This window comes from Ceratotherium simum, chromosome 12 (genome assembly GCF_057802395.1).
Source record: "Ceratotherium simum simum isolate JZ-2026a chromosome 12, ASM5780239v1, whole genome shotgun sequence".
NCBI classification, from domain to species: domain Eukaryota; kingdom Metazoa; phylum Chordata; class Mammalia; order Perissodactyla; family Rhinocerotidae; genus Ceratotherium; species Ceratotherium simum.
The window spans coordinates 66,334,824-66,361,521 of record NC_141911.1 but is presented as its reverse complement, the minus strand read 5'-3'; the positions used below and the strand labels follow the sequence as shown (position 1 = coordinate 66,361,521).

Below are 26,698 nucleotides of genomic sequence, written 5' to 3'. Positions count from 1 at the left end.
GTAATGCTTAAGAAATTCTGCCTATTGTTTTAATTCATCCTATTAAAAATGCCAGAGTTCATATTTCCTGTAAAAAAATGTATGATATTATCTACTGAGTACCAATGTGACCCTGTGTCTGGCACTTGACACACATTGTACTGTTTAATCCCAATGGCAGTCCTACACATTAGGCACTATTCTCTCTGTTTCACAAATAAAGAAACTGAGACTCAGAGCTATGGAGCTTGCTTAATCATATGCAACTAGTATGAGGCAGAGTTGAGATTTGAATCCAGGCTCCAAAGTTCATTGGGGAAAAAAGGTAATATGATTTCTTGGTCTTGTACCTACACTGAATGTAGAACGTAAGTAAATCATTTAATCTGCCAATGCCTCAATTTCTTCACCTCCAAAATATCTTCCTACAACCAAAAGAAATTTACTGTGAGAATAAGTTAAATGACACATTTGAGAGGAAACTATATAAATTTAAGGTTGTGATTCTATTGTAATTGCACCAAAATATTTCATGAGATTTCTTGGAAAATTGACTATTAGAAGTCAACATTTGCTCCTTAAATATAGTAATTGCAGTCGATGATAAACTATGATATATCATCATTCCTTCGTACAATTTTATCAGGACTTTAAAATATATTTGCATATTTACATTTATTAAACTGACACAGAAAGGTGATTTTGCATGAGATTGGGTAGAGAATAAAAGCAAACTTTTTCCAAGTCCTTTTCATTGAATTTTGTAGAAAAGGTTCTGAGCAGTTCTTTGCTTTTTTTTTTTTTTTTTTTTGGTGAGGAAGATCAGCCCTGAGCTAACATCAGCCAATCCTCCTCTTTTTGCTGAGGAAGACTGGCCCTGGGCTAACATCTGTGCCCATCTTCCTCCACTTTATGTGGGACGCCACCACAGCATGGCCTGACCAGCGGTGCGCGTCCGTGCGCGCCTGGGATGCGAACCCGGCAGCCAGCAGCGGAGCGCACGCACTTAACCACTACGCCATGGGGCCGGCCCTGCTTTTGTTTTTTAATGTATATAATTATCATCTTGGAGAGAACAAGACATTATTTCTAGGATAAACTTTGGGGGACACCCCCCACAATAGTCGCCTTGTCCACGTGGTTATTTAGTAGGTGACAATGAGAATATTTATTGAGTGTGTATAAGGGACTTATCACCAAGCTGTAAGGGGACATGGAGAGATGAGAACTTTTAAAAGTTACTATGTTAGTATACTTTGTTAAAATGGAAGAACGTTTTATTTGTAAGTGTGGAGAGGAAAGTATTCTGTAACTTTTGAATTGTGTTGTAAGAATGAGTTGTAAATAAACGTAAAACATAATGGCTGGCTGTCCCGGCTCTCCCTGGTGGTCTGTGGGTTAGCCCCGTTGTATAGGAGGCGAGTGGACAGGCCAGTCATCCCTTGAGTCCTTGAGTCTTCTGCTTAGGCTCTCAGCTGGATTCCAAAGGCAAGCCCAAGTCTGAGAGCAGCAACACTTAGACAAGAACCAGGTACACAAAGATTTCTGGGCACCAAACCAAATACAAATTAAAAATATAAATCACAACAGAATAATGTGGTCCTGTATAATGTGTTACATTCTAGAACTCTTCAAACATGGAAAATTCCAGTACCATTTTTTAGGACTTACATCAAATTGTCTTTATATAACTTCCCATAACCTCTTCATCAATGTGTCACCACTTCCAGAAGCCATGCTAACATTAGGTAGAATGGACAGTCTTGAGCTTTATCTGGACAGTCTCTCGTCTTATGTCCTAATTTCCACTCATAAGTGAACACAAAAGTTTTGTGGATTTGCTTTCCCACTTGAGTCTGAATAAATATGTTCAGGCTTGTCTATTTACATGTGGAGGTGGCCATAGAATCATGATTTTTTTAAAACCCATTTTCTTCCTCTTTAACACTCCTTCTATCTCCTTTTCTTAATTCAATTCACAAACCCTTTCTTGGCTAGAATAATTATCTTTATAGAAGTGCCTTGCACTATTAACGGCACTCTTTGCCAGCACCGTTAAGTCTGAGTTTTTATTAGTTTTTAAGTATAAAGAACCTCTTTCAGCCATTGAGTGGGTGACTAACTACTAGCTTAGGGTTACAGCTGTCAGGTTTGTGGGATTGTGGCGAAAAATAGTCCCAATTATATGGCTTGAGATAAGTTTTTAAGAAGACTGTTACAAGACAAAATCTTAATGTAGAAAAGCTATTATGAGTGGGTTTAATTTATTTTTGGAATCTAAAATCTTTAAACACAACTCAACATAATTTTTTCTCCTTTTTTGTTGTATTAATCTGAGTTCATATAAATGTCTTAATGTTTAAAATCAGAATTAATTCATTGGTGACCTTTATTATCAAACTTTTAATTTTATTAGTTATGTTATTCATCACTTGGGTAAAAATAATAATATTTACAGCACATTTTGACGTCATAAAGAATGCTACAAATATTTTGTAGAAGTATTGTAGGAGTCAGTGAAGTTAAGAATTCTACTCATACCATTTTTAATGATTTTGGTGTTTATATTTTTCCATTATATCATCCTTTTTCATTTATATTTCTCAAAATAATTTCTTCACTAAGAATACTTAATTTTATTCTCAATGACAGAGACACTGTAGATTAAAATAAATGATAGTACGAAGAAAGCATTCCCCAATTTTGGAGTTGCACATAAATTGCTAGTGGAATCATTAGCTATTTGAGTGTGACTCCTTTGCTCAAAGGTGACGTGTTTTTAAATGTATGTTGTGGAAAATCTCATTAGAGTCATCTTGGCTCCATTCCATTTGTAATAAATCAGAATCTTGGGTAGACTAGGAGGGAAAGGAGACTGTAATCTATACATTTTTAAGGCTCCCCTGGTGATTCCAACCAGAATTGGAAACCACTGGAACAAATATTTTCATCCCCTCACCAACCGTTACTCTGACCTATCTTTGAATTTGGAGCAATGACAGATCTACTTCTAAAAATCAGATCTAAATTGCCATTGAGAAAAATTTTCCATGTGTAGATAGAGGACACCCTGGCAACCTTCTGAAAGTTTAATGAGACTAATTGGTCCATATAATAACCAATTAATTCTGAGCATTGAGAGGAGGAAACAAGTGTTTGAGAGAAAGTCGTAAGCCTTCATGATCTGCAGTATGACTCTCTCTTTCCTAATGGAATAATCTTCAGGAATGAGGCTTGTGTGTTTCTGAGTTCTACAAAACTAAGCTCAAGGATCAAGGAGGATCTAAGCTAAGTTTTTGAAGGAAAGCCACTAAAATCTGCTTTAAAAGTTATGTCTTAAACAGATTGTGCTGTTTTGAATAAACTCCAGTAAATGTCCTAGGGATTTAATGGGTAACTTAGCAGCCTTGGAGACCTCAAACCTTGAGAGATGTCAGAACTTCTGGACCTCCTAACACAAATCAATAACTATTTTTTGTTTCTTGCACTTGACTTTGATAGATTTTCTATATCTTTTCAAAATTCTGTAAAATGGCATGAATATAAGGGAGGAAGAAGTAATGAGCAACTCATAGATGAATTATCTGCCCTAATTCTTCTGATATTTCCAACTCATCCAATTCTTACAATGCCAGCAGTTTTGTTTGTTTGTTATGTTTTTGTTTTTTGCATGAACATTTTACCAACTCCTCTCTCACTCTCTTCCTGGCTCTCTGCAGCTTCCAAGGCAGCCAGGAAGGGATTCCCCGCTAGGTTGTACAGAAATCTGGAATGGACTTTTTAGCATGTACAGTTGGAATTACTCCTTCTGTTTCCCTCATTTTATTAGTAGCTTATCAGGGAAAGCCCTCTCCCCGCCATTAGAGCTTCATTGGAATCCAACTTAGCCTTTTTGTAGAGCCATCTTTTTATTGTATATCATTACTATGCTGCTTATATCCTGGGGCTGCCTCAATAGAAGACAATGTATGTAGTATTAAGAAAGAGAAATATTAGGAGTGTAACAATTATTATAAACAAATCAATCTAGTCTTTATTTGTTTAGGAGTAATACAGTAGTGCCCCCTCATCTGCGAGGTTTCATTCCAAGACCCCCAGTGAATGCCTGAAACTGAGGATAGTACCGAACCTTATATATACTATGTTTTTTCCTATATATACATAGTTGAGGTGCGACAGCAAAACTAGTATGAATTTCTTTTTCCTTCTTCACAATTTCACGGATAGAAGACTCGTTCATACCGTAGATCTTAGCAACTTCAGTGTACAGTTTTTTTTCTTTCCTTAAATTGAGAACTTTCACCTTTTCACTTAAAGGAAGCTCTTTACGGCTTCTCTTTGGCATATCCGAATTGCCAGCATCACTACTCTTGGGCTTTGGGGCCATTATTAAGTAAAGTAAGAGTGACTTGAACATGAGCACTGACATACCACCAGAGTTGATCTGATAACCGAGAGGGCTACTAAGTGACTCATGGGTGGGTAGTGTCTACAGAATGGATCCGCTGGACAAAGGGAAGAGTCATGTCCTGGGCAGGACCTCACAAGATTTCATCATGCTACTTAGAATGGCGTACCATTTAAAACTAGGAATTGTTTATTTCTGGAATTTTCCATTTAATATTTTTGGACCACAGTTGACCATGGGTAACTGAAACCGCGGTTAACTGAAACCACAGAAAGTGAAACCGCTGATAAGGGGTGACTACTATAGTGTTATTTCACATTAATATATATATCTTGGCTTTACATATATTTTGCATAGAGATCTGTTAATTACCAATTTTAACTCATTTGTGTATAGTTTGTATGTAAAAAAAAAAAACGGTTGAAATCAAGACTGACAATGACCTCTCTTTATGTATCTGTTGTGTGAGTAATGATGCTTTTTTCAAATGTCTCTTCTTCAGAGAAGCTATTTAATCTCTAGGTTAAATTTTAAAAAATATATAACATCACAAACATGAACTTTAAGACTCTGGTTTTATTATTAATATAGAGATCAAATATTACTTTTGCATCTGAAACCAAGTTTAGCTGCCAATGCTTTTAAGACATTCAGCACAACTGGAGGTGGATGTGGAATCTAAGGTTATAAAGAACAGGCAACATACTAGAAAGCTGTTTATTAATTTAGTAAGTGATATTTACACAAAATTATGAGATGCTTCCAAAGCTCCATAAAAACAAACTCAGGAGACCTGTGTTTAATTCTGTCGACTAACTGTGACATTGGGTAGACAATTGACCTGACCTTGGTTTTCTCAGCTATAAAATGATGAGGACCTGAGATCTGATGGAATTCTTTCTGTTCTTGTATGATTCTGCACCACTTTTAATTGTGTCTTTACTTCTCTTCATTTTTATAAATGATTGAGATAATTCAGTGGAATTTCCAAGTTTTTTTCATTTAATAGGAATTTTTTTGAGCTGACACTATGTCCCAGATACAGTGCCTTCACCCAAGGAGCTCTCAGACCACATGGGATGGTAGGTACTTTCACGAATAGTGAGAATAAAATGTCATTTGGGCCATTAAGTTGGATTGGAGATTGCCTGTTTTTGTATATATGATGCAAGTTTTCTTTAATAGGTCTTGTGTTTGTAATCTCTTATCTGGCAGAAGAAATAATGGAATGAAATAGTTCCTGTGGTGGTACTTGAAATTTTCTAGAGGTTGTTAAGGCAGGATGTATAGAAAATGAAGTAATCTTATGAAGCTGTGTGGTTGTTTTTGTTTTGTATCTCAGATACTAAATTAAGTCATTTCACAGGAAGACATTTATTGTGGTTCCCTTATTTTCTATTAGACCCTCTATATCCTGGTAATACCATGACTTATAAACCCACAGAGAAATATCATCACGGTATTGTTAATCATTTTACAAAGATCCAATGGCAGTAATGGTAGCTCCCTTTGAACTGCAGGGTGCTGTGATGATCAAGAGCCCACAGGACACACTTAAAGAAGCCTCAGCAATTCACAAACCATTCAGCTGTACAGCTCAGTGACAATAAGATATTCTGAATTCTTCCAGGGGTAAAAGTGCAAACTTCTTCCTTATTTACAGCTCCTGCCTCAAACTGGGCCAGAATGCTTAATTAAACTATGTCACATCCTAAAATGACTGAAACCAATAAAGTGTAAGTGGAACAGGTTACCTGGAAACAGTAACTCCTTTGAGGACAGAGGTCACTGAGGAAATGAAGAGCTTTTGTTCAGGGTGGTCACCTCTAAACATGGGGCTTCAGTGTGGGCTCTGAGGGTCTGAGGGACAGGAATCAAAGATGGCGTGGGTGGAGGAGAAAAATGTCATGGTGAAAGCACAAGTTGTCGTTAACGGGGAAAAGGCAGACGATCAAGGGCCAAGTAGCAAATGCCAGCTCTGACTACAAACACTTTATTGACTCATGTAAGGGACTTTGTGTATAACGTGAAGCACTCCTGCTCAGCCATTTAACACAAGAGGCAATATTTCAGAACTTTTGGCTTTTATGCTAGAACACAGCACTGGAAAGATGAGAGAAGAATTTGTAGGAAGCTAATGTGAGAAATCTTTTGCCATCGAAGGAAGCTTGATAACTGCGGTGCACGCCTCTTTAATCACTGTAATTAGCCTTCACACATGAGCCTTCTGGGTTATGTATTCTATAGTAAGTTGTATAAGAGCTTATGAAACAATTTAGGAACTCCAATGATCTTTAAAATTCTATAAAAGTTGATTAATCAAGACATTCAGATGACTGTGTTTTCTAGTTTTAATTACATTTTCCACTTAGAGTCAACCAGAAGCTCTTTTAAATTGTACTTGTTTATTTCTGTTCTTTCTTGTGTTGGTTAAAAAAATTTTCATGCTTCATTTTCCATCAATCTTTCTCCCTATTTCCAATGTGAGTTCAGATGTATATAATACGTATAATATAATTCAGAATATTGCAGTTCTTTGGAACAAAGCATTATGGGAAAAAATATTAGGAGACAGTGCTAGATCCGATATAATAGCTTTTTGTTTTTATAGAAGTGTGGAGTTCAAGCTGGGCTTGGGAGGGCAGGTAAGTTTGGCTTAGGTGGAGAAAATTTCAGAGGACAGAGATAGGAGCTGGTTAACAGCCTGGCATGACGTGGCCCGAGAGGTAAGACTGGATGTGAGTTGGTGAATAGTTGGAAATAAAGCTGACTGCACAGGAGAGCCTTCAGAGCGAGGAAGAGGTAACTGAATTCCATGAGGCAAAAATAAGAAACTATGGCAGGTTCTGTGATGATGTAAGATTATGGGGAGGAAGTGGAGCTAGTGGGGTCACCCAGGAGACTGTAAACTAATCTGAAAGAGATGAACAGGGTTGGATTGAAAGAGTTGAACAGGAAAATCAGTGGAGAGGGAAACGGGATGGAGATTAGCACTCAACTGGGAGCAGGGGAAAAAAGAGGGTGAATAAAAATGATTTTGAGGTTATACATTTCAGTGATATTAAAAATGGTAGTAGCATTGACAGAAACAAATATCTCAAGTGCAATTCAAGGGGAAAGTAAAAATGTGTTACATTATTTATTATGAGTTTGAAATGGTGGCCAGATGATGTCTCTCTTACTTGAGTACAGAGACTTTATAACAAAAGGCCAAAAGAAATAAAAGTATTATCTATCTTTCTGTTTTGGTGTAGTGGAAGAAGTATGAAATTTAGAGTCAGAATCCTGCTCAGCTCCACCACATTCTGGTGATCTGATCCTCAGCTTTGGTTTTCTTTTCTGTAAATCTGGGTTAATAACGATTAACTCTGATAATTAACAGTGTATATATCCCAGAGTAATTGTAAGGACTAAAATGAAACAATGTTTATGAAAGCACTATGCACATGACAGTATTAGTTATCATATCACCAGATTTTCCCCCCTTTTTTATGTAGGAGAAGGAGAAAAGGAAATATACTTACCACTAAAAGGATTAAAAATGTCTATGAACTCATTGTTTTTAATATATATATATATACATATAGATATAAAGAGAAATATACAGAGATGTGTGTTGTATGTGTGTGTACATACATATAGTTCCCAGCTCTGTCCACTGAGAGGGCCTGGCAGCAATGATGCCCCAGTAGCAAGGAGCATGTGTAGCCCAGATCTTTTCTAAATATCATTTTCCAGTAGAAGGAGCCAGAACTCCTTTGGGGAAATGGCCGATTCAAGTAAGGAAGTGCTCAAAAAATGATGGGGTGTGTCAACCTGAAGAAGCTCCCAATGACCTACTATAGAGAAATTTGAGCAACAAAATAAATAATGAAAGTAATGAATTATAACTCATAGAATAAAATAAACACCCATGAGTCCATACTAATAGAAATAAATAATTGAATAAATGAATAAATAAGTATGGAGAAGGGAAAGATTTTTCTCACAGTAGAATTTCAATTTACAAATCTGGAAGAAAACATGTAAATTATAACTAATAGAAAGGTACGAAAGTAAATAGCAGTCTCGCCTGTTTGATAGTTCAAACTATCAAAAGTTCTATTAGTGAATTGTTTTTAACCACAGAATTCAGTAAAAATTAACTGTCTAAGTTGTCACAGAGGGAAAAACTTAGGAGACACAATTACTTTGTAGAGTTTAGAATAACTTCTGCTCTCCCTTGAACTCCCAGACACTTTCAGAAAAAGAGATTGTGTTACGATATTTTAGTGATTTATTTCAGAGATATAAAGGAATTATAAGTACAAAACAATTATTTTGTTTTTTATTTTTAATTTTTTGATTTTGTTTTTTTGAAGTATAATTGACATGTACACTTTTTGTTTTAAATGTGTTTCTGCAGGTTTTTACATAAATTAGTATTTAAAGAAATGACACAGGCAAAGAACTTCTGTATAGTGTATTGAATGATATAACCAAAATTACAAGACAGTATTTTGTTCATGATAGTGGTATTTTTCAAATATCTGCAGTTGGTCTATATGAATTATATCTCTGCCTTAAACTGAGCACTGCACTCTTGATGTAGATGCTGTTGGCACTGATGCAATGCTTTTCTTATTTTTCCATTTTATTGCTGAATCCTTTTTAAATAAAATGGTAATTTAAAAGATCCTTTTTTTGATAATGGATAGAAATATATTTATTTATTTGCTGATGATATTAAATATGTAATATATAAAATAACATTGGCCACTAACATTTGTTGAGCACTTTTCATCTTCCTACTGGTGGGAAAAATTATAATTTTTCTTAGTTTGAATGACTTGGATAATTGTCTTACTTCTCTGCTCTTTTGAACTAAGGCACACCGTGAATCTGTGCAGAAACCTGTACACCGTGCTGCTTCTGGTTCGGGGGTGATAATGTATGACTGAGTTGTTCTTTTTTTCCACTTTGGCCATGAGAATTAACTTTCTCTTTTATTTACCATACTTGATTCTCTAATAATTTTCATGAGCAGGCAGCTGCTCTCCACATACAGATAATTCTCTCACAACTAATGAAGCATCCCCTGGTCTCTCTCAAAAGTGCACTCTACTTCTCATTTTAATTAACTTTACTACTGCGTGTCCAAACTCAGTAAAATTTTTCCTTCTGTTTTCTTTGCTTTAGTAATTCACTTGCCCACCTCAATTTTAGCTTGGCAAAATATTTAGATAAGTAATGTTGGTTCACTCTTGACACTAAATTCTTAGGGTTATAATCAAATGTATAATGAGATTGTAAGCTTAGCATATATTTTAACCTCCTGTAGAGCATTTGACCACTGATCAGAGACCACGCAATTACTTCTATTAATGCTACATGCCTGTTCTCTGTGTAAATGACCACATGATGTAGTGATAACTATATGTGTTTACCCAGGAGGACTTGAGGTTCTTTCCCTAAGCCCATGTACTTAGTAGTTTTAATGTACAAGATGAGAACAGTATCCTGCCTAGAACAGCCCAATGCTCTGGTGTCATGGGATTTGACCAGCTTGCTGTACCCATAACGACCACTGATTTTCTTCCTATATTATGTCACCATTGCCTAAGACATAGTAGATACCTACCAATTCTAAACATCTAGTTACTATTTTTGTGTCCTAAACTCAAATTTGTCATAGGTTAGTCTTCTAAATCAAACCTAGAAGGAGAAGGTTATTTGGGCAACTTGTAGATGGTACCAAGCCTAAGCAGTTGCTACAGAATGAAACAGAACCAGAGCTTTTATCATTTTGTGAACAGCTATTCTCAATTGCATATATTAACAGGGAAATTAAAGACATTATGAAGGATGGGACAAAAAATTTTACCGTGAAATATTTTTTATCTTCCTTTGTACCGGTAATTTTAAAAGTTAATGCACTGTTTGCATCTAAAAGTCACAGCGATGTTTTAAAACTATAAAAACTTTTGATTACTGGTTTTGTTACTAATTTTACTGTTTTCAGTACAGATTTCTTCATCCTTATAGGACTTGAAACTTTCCTCTGGGGTACATGAAGTCGACTACGTTAGGGAGGCAACACCCTCTCGTCACTCCTGTTTGCACTGTTTCTCCTCTTAACCTTGATCCTTGTTCGAACTCAGTGCATATTAATGGCATATTTAGCTGCCCTAAAGCAGAAGGCCAAACTCAGTAACTTTCCTTGTTCTTTTCCTGCTCTGTTTTGATGAATGTCACGGAAGCTCCTGTGATGAGGTGTCTACGTGCCAGAGACCCAGGCATATAGGGGACGTGGGTATAGGCTGCATTACTAAAATCTACATTCCATTCCTAGTGAGACATACCCGTGTTCCAATGATTTATAAAACTTTTGACAGATCGTCCCCTGATATGTGTAGGTTTCTCCCAATCGAAAGCTGCTAAAAGCATGCACATGACTGTAATGCAAAAAGGAATAAGAGTGTGATACTCATTTAGACTCTAAAGACTGGTTCAACGATTGTGGCACGTCGGTGTGTTTTATAGACTCTCAAGGGCAGGCAGACCTGTAGAGCAGAGGCACACTGTGTTGCAACAAGCAGCATGTTGTAACTGGCTTTAAAACCATAGAATGTTCCTACACACTAAAGCACAGTAGAGTTAAATAGGATCTTTGTGATCCCACATATCCTGAAGAAGCAGTTTTTCTCTGTGTGAAACCACATACATTTTCATGGAAGATTCAGGGATAAAAACACATCTAGGCAAGATATAAGAGTGAAATGTATAAACACAAGCTTTAATAGTTCAAAGGCATTTTCCCCCTTCCCTTTCCTCTTTGAGCTCGGTTATCATTTAATGCCGTGGAGGAGACAGGTCAAGAATTTGACCTAAAAGAGTAGTAAAGTTGACTAGGAAAATGTCTCTACCATATAAAAGAAAAAATAGAATACTCTTCTGAGATGTCACAACTATCAGACCATAAACTCTAATGCAACATGATTAAAGGATGTTTTTTCTAATTAGTTTATTTTGAAGTAGGTTCTTTTTTGAGAAAACCTATCCTTGGAATTCTGTTTTTAAGGTATGATGTGTATGTATATATGTATGTGTGCATGTATGTACATACATATCTATATTCTACATATCTGTATTTCTCAAAATTTTATTTCCATTTTTATATGTGTTTTAATAATGTCTCTCTGTTTACTTTTTTTCCCTGAGTTTTCAATATATTGAAGTTAGAGTATTGCAGTTTTACTATAACATGCACTTCAAATGTACTTAAGGAAACGACCATTTAATAAGATTTAACAAAGGGATGAATCCTTTTCATAAGTACGTGAAATTGAAGACAAATTTTGTAAGTTAAACAGCATTGAAAATTGTACTTTGTACCTTGCAACTATAGCCTGAGGTATGATGGCACTCTCCCCGACACAGCCCATGAGATAGATGGTAGCATTTTGGGATCTGCCATTAAAACAGATCTAGCTACAGAGACTGGGCCCAGAAGGGTGTGCCAGGTATGGTATCACATAACTGCCTCATCCATGGTGTAGGAAACAGTCAACATTGGAGTTTTTATTGGGCAGGGGGAATACAGCAATGGGGGGTTCCAGCAGCCATCAATACTTGGGAATCAAGCAAAGAGGAGCTTCACGTCTATCCTTGGCCAGCATAATGCCACCCACTGATATTGATTATGGGACAAAGCTTTGGTGTTGAGAAAGAAAAATGTCATGAATATACCCGGGAAGTTGTACTACCCACAACTCCCTTCACAGCAGCCTTCAAGCCAGAGAGAGGCACTAGAGTTTTGGCCACACAGGCTAAATTTAGAAGTAAGGATTACTCCTCTACTTCATGAAAACATGAAGAGGAAAATGAAGTTATGCTTTGGGGGTGACTTAATTATTGGTTGTCCCTAGATATGGGTACCAGGGTACCCATATCTAGGGACAAAGATAAAAGGACTTGCTTCTAAATAGTTGGTGAGTAAGACAGGGGAACAGGAGGAACTTTTTCTGAAGATGACTTCATTGTGAGCCACCACTGCATGGAAGCCTGAGGAAGTTTGACCGATTTGTTCTGAAATGGAGGCAGCAAGTGGGATGCCTCATGGGCCCCAGCCAGGCGCGAGGAACTGATGCAGAGAGAAATAAGAACATATAGTCTCTGTACTTGGCTTTCTGCAATTATTTATTATATCATTTAATTCTCACAATGAGGTAGATATTTTCAACTTCATTTTTCAGGAAGAGGAAAATGAGGCTTGGAAAGATTAATTCATTGCCTGCAAATCTCACAGCAAATATATACCTTGAGTGACAGACAGATCCCAGATGTCTGATCCCAAAGGCCATGCCTTTTCTCTGAACCATGCTGGGTGTATACTGTGACTGATTTTGTAGCACTTTTAAATTAAATGGTAGGACAGGTAGTAGACACAATTTGGGGCCATTCAATTCAAAAAGTGAAAGAAGAATGAAGGTGAGGAAAACGAATCATAGCTAACACTTCCTGAGCAATGCCGTATGCCGGGCACTGTGCTCAGTACTTAAGATGCAGCAGAGAGAGATTATTTAATCTCTCAGCACTACCATGAGGTAGAAATGATTATCACCCCCTTTTTTCAAATGGAAAAAGTGAGGTTTAAGAAGGAGGAAAGAGATAAAACTCTGACCAACTTGTATCTGTACTTCTCCAACTTACGTTATAATGCTAGAAAGAAAAATAGCTGTGAAGTAGAATATGTATCACTAAGATACACAAAAATATTTCTAACATTTCAAGGAACACAGCAAACAGTATCGGGGGCGGCTCTTAAGAGTCGTAATGTGGTTACACTACAGCAAATTCTCCAATAACGAGATTAGAGGAAGAAGAAGGAGGGAATGGTTAGAATTACCAAGTGCTCCAACCACCTGTACTACTTGCATCTCCAACAATCAAAATAGCGTCAAAGCAGATGTCTAAGTCCTAGATGTCTGCAACAGGAATCTCTTGTAAGAGTGGAGGACAGATGAGGTAGGGCCCAAGACCCAAAATGTCAAATGGGTGGTTATATGAAATCAGTTTATCCGACTGCAGATGGAGGTAGTTCTAAAATTTCCTGAAAGTTAGTTTTTTCACTGGACCACAGAGGGAATCCAAGGACATGAATACAAAGCAAACTAGAAAAAGAAGACTACTGAGGTCTTTTTGACTACAAACACAAAAGGTGGGCAGCACTAAAGGTCTTTGAATGCCATTACTGCTCTGCGGAACAGTGAGGTCAAGGATCTGTGTGATGCCTCTATAACAGAAAGATCGATCGTCACTTATCTTAGTGTGGGATAATAATAAACTGAACTATATCGGGTTCCAGAACAAAGAGAAAGAATATCTGATAAGGTGGTTTTAAATTTGATCCCCAAAGCAGCTAAAATCGAACGTTACTAAAATAGAAAGAACGTATTTCAGTAAAATTGACATTTTAAAATGTCAGTGGTTAATGGAAGCTACATTTACTCTTATTGATGATTCTTTTTTAGGAAGAATTTAGTATAAAATTAAATTGTCGTGACATACTTCTTAGTCAAACAAATAGAACATGACCTATGTGATTAGTAAAATTTGATAAAATCTGATTAGTACTTTGCCATAGATAGTCTAATGAGTTATCAAAATATGAAATCAGAAAGAAATGTTATTGCCATAGGGATTTAGAAATTGGAAATTCTAATTTCAAACATTATAAGTGTCATTAAAAAAAGAAGACAAGACTTTGAATTTTTATGGTGCTCCTTTCTTCAAGATGCACATTTACTGCATTGAACGTATATCTGAATTACTGATGTCTAATAGCAGCAAAGATTGGAGAGGTCCGCCTGAGCACTTTAGTTAGTTATTTATCATAAACGTAGGAAATATGCATTTTTTCTACTAGTACTTTCTGTAGGCTGATAATTGTGAAGTATTATGAATTTGCTATATTATTGGTTGGTTTTGTCTACAAAGGGTTAGTGTTTGCATTGAAGGTAAGACATGTTAGAAGTAAAGGTACATATTGAAGAAATAAAGAAAAACAGTGGAAAAGGAAGTGAGCGTCATAGATTCGAGGCAATGTCAGAGAAGATCCTGGCCGTATAGAGGTGATGTGAAGAGGATGAGATGTGACAGTGAGGCCAGGGATCTATTGATGACCTATCATCATCAATAAAAAAGGGAGCCAGTAATGAAAGAACACAGAGCAGCTCCACTGGTGGAAAGGATGGAATGAAAAGAGGTTTCCACCACATGTAGTACCTTAGAGGCTGAAGATGGCCAAGCCACAGAGGGGTATGTGTGTGTGTGTGTGTGTGTGCGTGCGCACGCGTATAGACATTCATCGTATGAGTAATCTATTTGTTCCTCTAGAGAACAATCACTACATTTCTCTGGTATTAGCAGTGATTACTCTCCATAGGTTTTAGGCATGGCTGAAATATCCATGGTGTGATCAATAGTCTTATCCTTACTTAATAAACCGTCTTCTGGTTTGTGGTGACTGTGGTTCTTGTGGCCATTTGCATTTTTGTTCCTGTTTTTGTTCCTCCTCATATTCAGATGATTGCCAGTATGTTCAATGCCAAGACCATTTCATCACAAAATCAAACATCTGAAAAAATAATCATATGAGAGCTGACAGAATAGTAATGTGGACAAAAAATGGAGCATTTACTGGTAATTGAATAGATTGCTGCAGATTGCCATTCTCAGAGATTTATTGAAGCATTTCTGTGTACATCAGAAACATTACACATTTTCCTCTTTTTATTTAAATGATATGTTTGGGCCTGGCACATAATGCTGGAGAAATATTTATGGGACGAACGAAATAAATGTTTGTAAAAGCCAATCATATTTTAAATGTATTAAGGAAGATTTTTATTGTTTATTTATTCAGTAATCAATTATGCATGTCTGCTGTATTAGAGGCACTATCAGAAGTGCCAGGGATAAACAGATAGATAAAATGTAATGTCTGTCCACCAGGAGCTCATAGTCTATTGAAGGAAACATGCACATAAAAAGATGATTACGGCATGGGGTAGCAATCACTCTGATGGCTCTATGTTCACAACAGGCCCTTAATCCTGTTGGCCAGGCGGGGCTTCCAAGAGAAGTCTTGTAAATATGGAGGGAGGATGGCAGGTGATCCAGATGGAGGATTAGTTGTTTATAAAAGTCCAGAAGAAATTATGAGAGAAAAGGCAAAGATGAGACGGGGGGAGGGAGATCAGATCATACAGGGCTCTGTATACCACAGTAAAGATTTTGCCTTTTATCGTGAAGATTATAGGAAGTGCCCTGAACAGATTTGAGCGTTGGGAAAGCTCATTCTGGTTACAGTGCGGAGAATGGATTAGAACAGAGCAAGCTCGAAGCGGGAAATTATTTAGGAGGTGGTTATAATAATTCAGTCAGGAAATGATGAATTCCTGACCTAAAATAGTGGCAAAGGGATGGAAAAGTGTAGACTCGTCAGGACTGGGTGTATGGGAAAGGGAATGTTAAGAACATCATTTCCATCTTGAGCAGCAAGGCATATGGGCATGCCGGTCCGTTGAGCCGTGGAGGCCAGGGCTAGGAGCAGGTTTGGGGAGAATCAAACTTCTTGCTTAGGGTAGAGATTCTTTATTGATCTAGGAAAGCCCTGAGCATGTTTAATACCAGCTAAAGAACTAGTAGAAAGGAAAAACATTTTTATGGAAAGTATTTTTTTTGTGTGAGGAGCTCAGCCCTGTGCTAACATCCGCCAATCTTCCTCTTTTTTTGCCGCGTCGGTGCGGGATCCGAACCTGCGAACCCCGGGCCGCCGCAGCAGAGCGCGTGCACTTAACCGCTTGCGCCACCTGGCTGGCCCCCAAAAGTATTTTTTAATAACTGCTCTTAGAAGAAAAAACTCACATTTTGGAGACAGATCTATGTTTTCTTATCGTATTTACATTCCTTCTTCTCTTCCTTCCCTCCTTCCTTCTTTCTTCCTTATCTTCCTGCAGAGAAAATAAATCATATGCTGTGCTCATAGGATGATTTATAAAATTAGGACTCGAAAGATTCAAGACATACAAACATTAGCATAAGAGTCTGTTTACTGTAGCTCATTATTATACAGATGGCAATACTCAAGTTCAAAATGACAGCTGACAGTGCTCTGTCCAGGATTCATTCCTTAACAACATACGGCCAATAGCATTGTAGCTCAGAGGACGTAAGACCACAATGACACAATTTTAGAAGAATTACTGTTATTGATTTTATATTTTTATTTTTATATTCCCAGGATTTTTGATTGCCTCTAAAATGATTCTCTCTTCAACAAAAAGGACATAAGTAAAAGCTTTCAAAAATTTCTCCCATTTTCCAGGGAGAACAAATGATGTATAATTAGGATATTTATTCCAGTATGAATAATATGTGAAGGATTATAAATAATTATTTATATTTTAGGGTGCATAGAATAAATTTGCTCTAGAGAGATCTTGAAATAAAACCCAAATTCATTATCAGTTGGACAATGAAATTCAGATTCTTTTTGACACTTTAAGTTTTCACAGCCTTTGAAATAAATTGAATTTAGTCTATCATTCCATAATTATAGTTAATTTAATTCTTAAATGCACACTGAACATGCAGTTTTAAAAAAATACTAATGATACCATGTTTTACAACCACTTACTGAGGTAACTGCTACACAATTGGGTGAACCTACTTGATTCAGTGTTTTATTGTAGTACAAGGAAATCAGTTACCATCCTCTTAATAATTGGGTTTAATTGGTCATTTTGATAAATACTCATATCTGCTCCTGTTTGAGCTAGTATTAGATATTTAGTCTGAACTTGAATTTGTTCTTGATTGATCAAGGCCTGGCTACAATCTGGCTGTGTATTTTATTTTTTATTATTTATTTTATTTTATTTTATTTTTTTATGACATACTCTTTTTTTTTTTTTTAAGATTTTATTTATTTATTTTCCCCCCAAAGCCCCAGTAGATAGTTGTATGTCATAGCTACACATCCTTCTAGTTGATATGTGTGGGACGCGGCCTCAGCATGGCTGGAGAAGCGGTGCGTCGGTGTGCGCCCGGGATCCGAACCCAGGCCGCCAGCAGCGGAGCGCGCGCACTTAACCACTAAGCCACCGGGCCGGCCCTGGCTGTGTATTTTAAATGTCTATGTCTCCTGCTTCATTTCAAGTGGTGTGTGTGTGTGTGTGTGTGTGCGTGCATGCATTTATTTTGTTGAGGATCAGTATTTTAAAATACTTTGAGATCGATAGATGAAAATATTTGAGTACATGATTACATTGAACTAGGCTTTGTTTTACAATTGAAGAAATTCTTTCAGTAATGACAAATGTATCAAAACATTTAAACCCTCATATTGTATGTTGTAACTGAAAAAGTTTATGAAAAGTTGCTATTCTTCTAGAACCTTTAGAGTGAATGTACAAACCAAGAGTATAAACGTAAGTAGCTTAAGGCCTTTGAACCATCAAAGGAAAACTTTGTCCCAATACTAAGTGAAACGAGAACTGAGAAGTATGGAAAGGGTAAATGAGTTTTTCTTTGCTAGTCTCAGTCATGGGTAATTTTTGAGTTTAGGGGTGGGGTTTCCTATACACTTAATGGGAAGGTGTTCTTTGACGAGGTTGGTGATAAGTTGTCATCAGTACAGCACCCCCTTTATCTTGTCCTGATGCTCAAGCACTGAGTCTACTGCTGTGGCAGTGAGAGACCTCTTGGATGGACAGGAGACAACCGTGGCATGTGGCATGTGAAACATAGCTGGTCAGCGTTCTCAGCAGCCTCCCATGAAGAGCTGCCTCCTCTAAGAATGTTGTTCCTTGGGCTCTAGACTTTCCCTGCTTTCTGATCAACAGTTGTGCAACACGCCATTCATTCATTTTAACATCACCTTAACAGAGTACTTCCCAGGTGACCTCTGTCAGCTGTCTCCCTAGTTTACAGATGGAAAATTACTAGAAATATTAGTCAACTAAAATGCTGGTTTCAAAACCAGGTTTCAAAAAGTCACTATTAAAGCAAGAGTGTCGTGGAGCCCCCTTCCTGCTTTTTTATTTTCATCACTTGACCCTTCTACAGTAAAGCCTGAGGGTAGCCCCTGCTTTCGTAGTTAACCGTTTTCTGAGTACTATGCACACACATATTTTTCTTCAGAAAAAGTAGGAGTGCACAATGGCTAAATTGTTTTATTCACGTTGTGTGTCAGAGTCCAGTTCAGTATGACAGAGCGTAGAGTTAGTCACATGGCCCTTTTGGCTTACTTTGGCCACCCCGCACCACTTGCCTCACAGTCTCTTTAATGTCAGTCAACATTTCTTGAGTGCCCACTTTGTGCCGGGCATTGTGTGGAGTAGCCTTTAGAAAACTTCTCAAGTTGGAAGCACTGTTTATTAAAGAATGTCCTCCTTATGTTCTAGAAGTCAAGAAGCAGTAGTCTGGAATGAAAATAATAGCTGGGAGGAATGTAAAATTAAATTGGTTAATTGATGTTTGTGGGCACATAAATAGCTTGGCAATATTCATTTTGATTAATTTGTGTACAGCATAAACAGTAAAACTCATTTATACTGACCTCAATTAGAAAAGTTACGCTACATGTTAATAGAGGGAATCCAGTGTAGATCTATACATTATGCAACAGTTTTCCTGACTGGTCAATTATGTAACAGATCCAACTGGAGAAAATCATTACATGTTTAACTTTTAGCCAAAGAAATTATATTGAATGTAACCAAACACAGAGAAAATGATGTGCTGCCTCGGTGGTTACACTGAATGTTCCAGTTTTATTTTCACAGGTCAGTGATTCTCAAAGTTAGAAGAACTTGCCCTTCGTCTCATGTGATTGGGCATGGAGAATTTTGCACGTAATAGGAGTAACAAAATATTAGTTTAATCAGATAAAGACCAAAACAATCAGTCTAGAATTATGGCTACCATAGTTAAAAAAAAAAAAAAATGGAAGGGAGGGATTGTAATCTAAGCAGATTTCTAAATTCAGCAAAGTTAAAATAAATCTTATATATGAATGACGATCTGCAAAATACACTTGTCGGGGGAAGAGGGAGACTCTCCCTCTGCCCTTTCCCTTAAGGTTCTTCTGGCTGGCCAAATAATCAACAAGACAGGTTAGCAGGAGAAAATAATACCAAGTTTAATAACATGTATACATGGGAGAAAGCAGGGACACTGCGTTTCTCAACACAATAGCAGAAATTCTCGTCTTAAATATCATTTTTAGCCAATGACAAAGGAGGATTTTGGGGGTGGGGGGAGTCAGTTACAGGAGATTACCACTAAAGCACAGTAAACAAGAGTAAGGTTTATTATACAGCCCAAGGCCTCACCTTCCACATTGATAAGTCACTAGAAATGAGCTCATCCCCCTCTCTTCTCCAAACAGAGAGGGAGATACCTTTACAAATGGAGATTTCCCTTATAAATGTAAATGATTGTCTGGCAACTCTTCGCAGGGTCATCCAGAGAATGTGGCCAGAGAGACAGAACTTCTGATAAGAGGGGCTTGTTGGTGCCTTTCCTATTGTAACATTTACCCTATGTTATCTTTACAGCCATCATGATAGATCTGTTCCAGAAAGGAGCCACCATGTCAAATTCTTTAGGCAGTTAGTGGGGGAGGTCAAATGTCCCTAGAGAAAACAACCAAGGTAAAGAGATAGATTTCAGGGTGGCCAAATCTTGATCTCCCACACACTCAAAGTGTTAACTAAATATCCTGTTATGACAGTTTATTTTGCACATGATGGTTTAGATTAAGAGAGACTCTGCATGGCTTTTTTTACTCGTGTAATAGGTATTCTTGAATAACCCTTACAACCTGGAAGAGAGAAAAAAATTAAATTCCATGATTCTAAAGTGAAACTTTCTTTCCGATTTGCAACTTTAAAGACTCCTGGCAAAATATTTTTTTCAGTGTTTTTAATATGATAGTGCTTGCCCTTTAAGAACAAATAAATTGAAATATTTAAGGGAGAATAAAACCCCTGCTAGCTTATGCAGTTGATTTGCAAAAACTTGTGCTACAAGCCCTCTAAAGCTGTCCTACAATGTCGGTTTTGCAGAGTGAGACAATTTCTAGGTGAAAGTTGTTTTATGATTGTGAGATGTAGAAAACTGGCAGATGTGGTTTCCAAAATGCTTCGAGTTTTTCAGTGGGGCTAATATTCAGGAAAGGTGGAGCAAGAGCGAAGAATCCTCATCTTGGAAAAGAGCTCTTGGACACCGACAAAGAGTTCATCATATTTTACAGAGTGGTCCCTTCATCTTCCCTTGTGCCTCTCCCAGGGACACACTGCTGCACACAGTCAGCTCGTAGAACTTAGCTCATGGAACTAGGGACCCGTGATGCAAGATACAGAACGGTTCTTACCCTTTTTTTTTAAATTTCATGCTAACAAACTAAATAGATGGTCAGCTTCAACTACCACCGTGTGTGTTCCAATGTTAACAAGTTCTGTTTCTTAGAAGTAAAGAACTTCAGAGGAGAAAAGGATCTAGCAATCATCTAATCTAACCCCCTATTTTAAAAAAGAAGAAATTAAAGCCCAGATTTGATAAAGGTTACACAAATCCACACAGGTAAGTTAGTGGTAGAACAAAAATCTGGGATTAGTTCCTCCTAGCTAAGAGGTCTTTTTACTCCACTACTGAAGCTGTGATCTAATTCTGGATTAAGTTATAGAACTGAGACAGTTATTTCTTCTCCAAGGTGTTAGTTTTCTGATGATTCTGTAATCATTGCTTCTTATTTAAAAGGTGAAACTTAAAGCTGCAGAGGATGGTCTTCAGATTTGCTGTCACAGGGACTTCAGTAGCTGCTTTCAGAAGATTACAGCTAAGAAGATGGCCTTTGTTCTCAGTCCTTAACCATTATTCTCTTTTGATAGATTTGAAACACAGCAATACAGATGAAATAATAACAGTAAAAGTGCCTGGGAACTTAAGAAGATATTGCAAACATGTCACATCATGGGGTTTTGAATTTCACTTTCTAACTCATGCACCACGTTCAAGTACCCTGCTCTAAGTGTGGCCAAACAGGCAAATATTTGCTTTCTGAGTAATTTGTCCTAATGACTTTGAAGCATTTTTGAGGAACAGTGGTGACATTGTTCCGCCCTGGCAGAAAACATGTCCTTGTCAGATGTCCACAGAGATCCCAAGAGTCTGCGGCACATTATTATGGCATGGGTACTGCACGGTATTTGCTAACCTTACCTTCTCGTTGACAAAATAAGTATATAGGTTGTCACATCACCCAAGCTTTCATGACAAACCTTTCTGGCAGCCACTCTTGGTTAACCACCTGGAGATAGAACTAGAAGTCTTTTAACTTCTGGAGTAATGCCCTCTTCTCCAAAGCAGACCCCTCTCACCTTGTTTTTGCTTAGGCAGAAAGCATCAGACCATGGGCAAAGTTTGGAGTGATCATGAATATAAAGTTGTTCAATGGAAGTTCTGTTTTCATAGCTGTGATATTTTCCAGGTTGATAATTTAAATCTGTTCGGTCAGAAAATAGAAAATTTCAGCGATCACAGGGGGCACCAGCGGGTGTATTTGTCTTTTCTTTCCCATTCTTGTCTAGGGGTTCAACTTTAGTGGCAGAACCACTATGGGGCATATTTTGGGAGGCCCTGATGATAGGAGCATGGATGTTATAGTCAACAAGCAGGTTGTTTCTCTATTAGGGAAAGAATGAGATGATTTCCCTGGGATGAAGAAAAGAGAGAAGAGTAGAAGACGACTAATTACTAGGCATTTAGAAAAAGTATCTTCTAAGAGTTGTCAACATTTCTTTTTCGTTCATATTCTTGGTGTACTTTATAAACATTTTTTTCTTTTGTAACAAAGCACTAAAAATTCTTTTCTAGGAAAATTCACCCCCAACAATATTAATATTTTTAAATTTAAAAAAAATTTTTTTTTTTTTTTTGGTGAGGAAGATCAGCCCTGAGCTAACATCCATGCTAATCCTCCTCTTTTTGCTGAGGAAGACCGGCTCTGAGCTAACATCTATTGCCAATCCTCCTCCTTTTTTCCCCCAAAGCCCCAGTAGATAGGTGTACGTCATAGTTGCACATCCTTCTAGTTGCTGTATGTGACGCGGCCTCAGCATGGCCGGAGAAGCTGTGCGTCGGTGCGTGCTCGGGTTCCGAACCCGGTCCGCCAGTAGTGGAGTGCGCGCACTTAGCCACTAAGCCACTGGGCCGGCCCCGCAAAGATTAAAATCTGGAAATGAAATTAGATTTGTCATGCTTAAAAATGTTTAAAATTATTAAATCTGTTACTGTTAATGTGTAAAAAGGAGAAGTTTAGGTCAGTGTAGTCCAGTTAAATATTGATATTATGAATTGTACTCCTATCTGTGGCTGCCTTTTATTCATTTACTTAACAAACATTTAATACTACTGTGCGTATTTCACGTCTGTGAGCAGGTCAGTGAGAGAAACAAGGCATATTATGTAAAAAGAGCAAGAGCTGATAGTTGTCCCAACTTTAGTCAAAAAGATAGAACAATTAAGGAACTAGCATAGGTGAAATTAAGACTTTCAGGGGAAAGTGAATTTTAAGATGACCTTTGAAAGAGACAGTGACCGTGGCCTGGGGGAGGGGGGGGCGATGCGTGCTTGGATGGAGGAGGAGCAAAATCAAGGGCATGGTGGTAGAATGGGTGATATATTAACGAGACAGAAAGATGCCAGGAAACAATTCATGCTGTTAAAGTGCTGCACAATTATTTATCTAGCACCTAGGGACATCTTGCCCTAATCTAGTATGGTGCAATATTCCTTTCACATGTGTTAAGTACAGAGTTTCAGATCTCAGCCTAGAATAAGGGAGGAGGAGGCTAGAGAGAATTTTTAGGATTTGCTTCCAGTTTTTAAGTTGCATGATTATATGTTAAAAGACTGTAGAATATTAAATTTTCATGTTTTAAAAATAATCAACTAACTGATTCTAAAGTGAGAAAAAAAGTGCCCTTCTTTCAACAGCTGGCAAAATCTTGGTTTATGTTCTAAATAAAATAGTTCTCATATATTCAAGAAGAAACACCCGTTGTGACTTTGTAAGGCATTGTAAGGCACTAAGATCCTTAGAGAAGAAGAAAAGAAAATTAAAAACACATTCTTTTAGAAGATTTTGTAAACATATCATTAAACATCATAGCTTACTTAATACAGTACACGGTTCAAGTATGTGGAACATTTGATGAGAAATTACCATATTATGATAAATCATTAGTTTGGTCTATATAAAAATAATTCAAGCAACACAAAAGGCTTTGCCTGATCCATCTCAGTTACCAGCCTCATCTTGTTACTGATATTGAAGCTTCATTTTTATGAAACTTTCACCTAAGATAGTATGTATGTACGGTGTTGAAAGCCATTCTTGATTATTTTTTGTAAAGCTGGGGGAAACATTTTCAAAATATTAAAAATGAAAAATTATAAATGAATCAAAATGTTTGCTCTTATGTGGCATAATCATGAATAATGGAAAACTGTGGATAATTTATAAAATGTAAAACAGCCATACCAGTGTAAAATGATGTGGTTTTGATTGATGTGGTTCCAGTGAATTTCAAATGCTGGAAGGATGGCTAATTGTTTTCTGTAAATGATCATGAAAAAATAATGTATGTAAGCCAAGTGGATGCCTCTTGGTTTAAGCAATTACAAAAATAATTTTTATCTGTTATGCTGTTAAAGTGAAATCATTAGCAGATTTAGTGTTCTGTGTGAGCAGAAAAACAGAGGGGGAAAATCAAAAGTCTCAAAGGCATTCATTGAGTAATGCAAACATTCTAATATGTGGAGACGTTTCACACAGCAGGAACTGAAGTCCATGTGTAAAAGCAGGCTGCTTGCCTGGTGAAAAACAAAACAACACCGCCCCTCCCCTGGCCTCCCTTGGCCTCACCCCCCTCACTCCATTGACATGCATAGCTGGCCTGGTAGGTGTAAAAATAGACTGGCAGCGCCTGAATTGGAAATGGTCACTGAATGCAGCCTGCAGTTGCTGGGGTTTTGAGTTCTCTCTGACACGAGCAACCCAGCCAGCACATGGGGAGAACTGGTGAGGGGCGTGTAGGGAAATTGAGCAGAGGAGCCAAGGATCGTCTGGATGAATTTTCCACGTTAGCATCCCCCTGGGAGCCCTGGACACAGCACAGAGGGCAAGGACTGGCCCACTGACAGTAGGAACTGTAGAACTGACATGGGAAATGCAGCTCTCTGCCCGTCTTGCCATGCTAGTAAGAGCGTGGGAGCACAGGGACATATGCCGGAATTGGATAAATCCCCAGACTACTATGGCTGTGACAGCGAGGACACCAAAGAACTTGGGGAGCGGGTAAGTTCCAAGCCACAAATGAGGAGGAGAGGAGGATGGTGGCAATGAGAATCAACAGCAGACCTCATTGGTCAAAATTCTAAACTTCCTGGAAGGAAGTGTACAGAATAAAACCAATGTGATCGGGCCACCTGACTGCCTCTGATTCAGTGGCACACTCTGGTTTCCTCTGTGTGCTCTGCCTTGCCACATGTTTGTTCCCTTTGAGCTGGCTTCAGCTATGAACTGACATTTGGGAATAAGCAATGATGCTGTCTCTTTAATTTGAAATTTTGTCCAAAACTCAACATATATTTTATTATAGAATGACTTGTTGCAATCTTGCAGAGATTCACTTACAACCAGGCCATCACATTCTTTTGATTATTTGTATATTCCTGTATGGTTCACTTTTCATTCAGTCACAGAGCATTTAAGCTTGTGCTAACTTCAGATCCCAGCCTCAGCCTGTGAAGGCATTTTACTTCTAATATTTGATGAACTTCAGTGAAAAGGCCTTTAAATACCATTCTGATTATGGTAATAATATTTTGTGGAGAGGCTTAAAAGTTGAGCAATCAAATGTTTAAGTTGACTTTCAGATTTTAATAATACATAGTCATGGTATGTTCCTTAAAATAGTTACAAAGGCTTGTTGTGATTTTTTGGGGGGAGGGCCAAAAATCTCTTTCTGAAATATTTCGATTTTCATATTTGCTGGAGAATAAAGTTTATCTTTGATCTGTCAGATCCAGGAATTTGACCTTAGCACAAGTTATTTATTTCAGAGTGAAACTATGAAAGTAAGGTACGTCGAGTTTCTGAGTAAGAGAAACAGAGAGGTTGTCCTCATGGAAGTACATGCCTCGTGATTATATTTCCAGGAGTGAGAACAGCCAGTCTGTGAGCAGGGTAGGATGGTGCCCTACCCTCTTTGGCCTTTACTCTGACCTGGATGAAGTTCATAATTTCATAGCATTGAAATTCTATCAGACCACAGTGAAACTGAAACAGAAATTAAGAACCTATCAATAAAAACAACATGCAGAGCCAGTGTTTGCAGTCGGCAGAAGTGAAAAGACAGTCTGTCAGCACTGTAGTGGAAAAGAGGGCAGAGCTTCTGGAATGGGGATGGAAGTGACCGCAGGCAAGGGAATAAAGAGAAAGTAAAGTGGGGAGGAGGCAACCCCCTGGGAAGGGCGAGCACCTGCCTTACTGACCACACAGCCCAGCTTCCTAACCAGGAGCAGCCGAGTTTCTCCTTCTGGGCTGTGGTTTAAATCACCCACGTCCCCAGGGAGTCACTCCAGATTTCTGAGCGGCCACTTCTGGTGCAATTTCTGGACTGACAAGACAAAAAAGGTGAACTTTTTTGTAACTTTTTAGTAACTCTATGTGCTTGCTTAGTTGCAATATATAAATATATTCCCTAAGAAGTAACTGCCTCATTTAAAAGGTAGTTTCTATGAATATTTTTTATTAATTTAGAATTTAGACCCTTCCTTAAAATGTTAGTTAATAATTCTTTCAATATTTTTAAGTTATATAGATGTATTCCATTTTTTCACCTTTTAAAAATCATTAAGAAAAATGTAATGCATAAAAATAAATGAGGTGTTTTAAAAATTAAATGTGAAAGCATGTTTTTTAAATGTAGAGAACAGAAGTGGTGATATCTTGATGTGTTGGTTAGTTCTTTTAGGTAAAAAAGAGCAAATGTCCACATGATTTTGAGGTCCAAGGGTTGGAATGAGAAATTCACTCAAAACTTCAGAGTTCAGAAAATGATTAAAACTTTTTAAAAGAAATAATTAACAGCAATATCATTCCTTCGTTAAAATCCTTTTATCCTATTAATATAGATGCTGGCGCTGAAAAAAGTGAGTTGATTTGGTTTTTTTAAATATTATAATCTGATTTCT

General features: G+C 37.5%; 1 protein-coding gene across 10 annotated transcripts in view; it reads left to right on the top strand.

Annotated features, from left to right (window-relative positions):
* ANK2 (ankyrin 2) overlaps positions 1–26,698 on the top strand; it is a 629,932-nt gene that overhangs the window by 377,154 nt on the left and 226,080 nt on the right. For 4 of the 10 annotated variants that reach the window (XM_087437710.1, XM_087437708.1, XM_087437709.1 and 1 more), the window contains exon 1: positions 23,957–24,797. The exons of 5 other annotated variants lie outside the window; for them this stretch is intronic. In XM_087437710.1, the coding sequence (XP_087293836.1) occupies positions 24,663–24,797 (135 nt within the window). In that variant the 5' untranslated portion in view covers positions 23,957–24,662. Of the gene's footprint in view, positions 1–23,954; positions 24,798–26,698 lie in introns of those variants that run through there. One more of the 10 variants, XM_087437715.1, reaches the window with a different exon arrangement.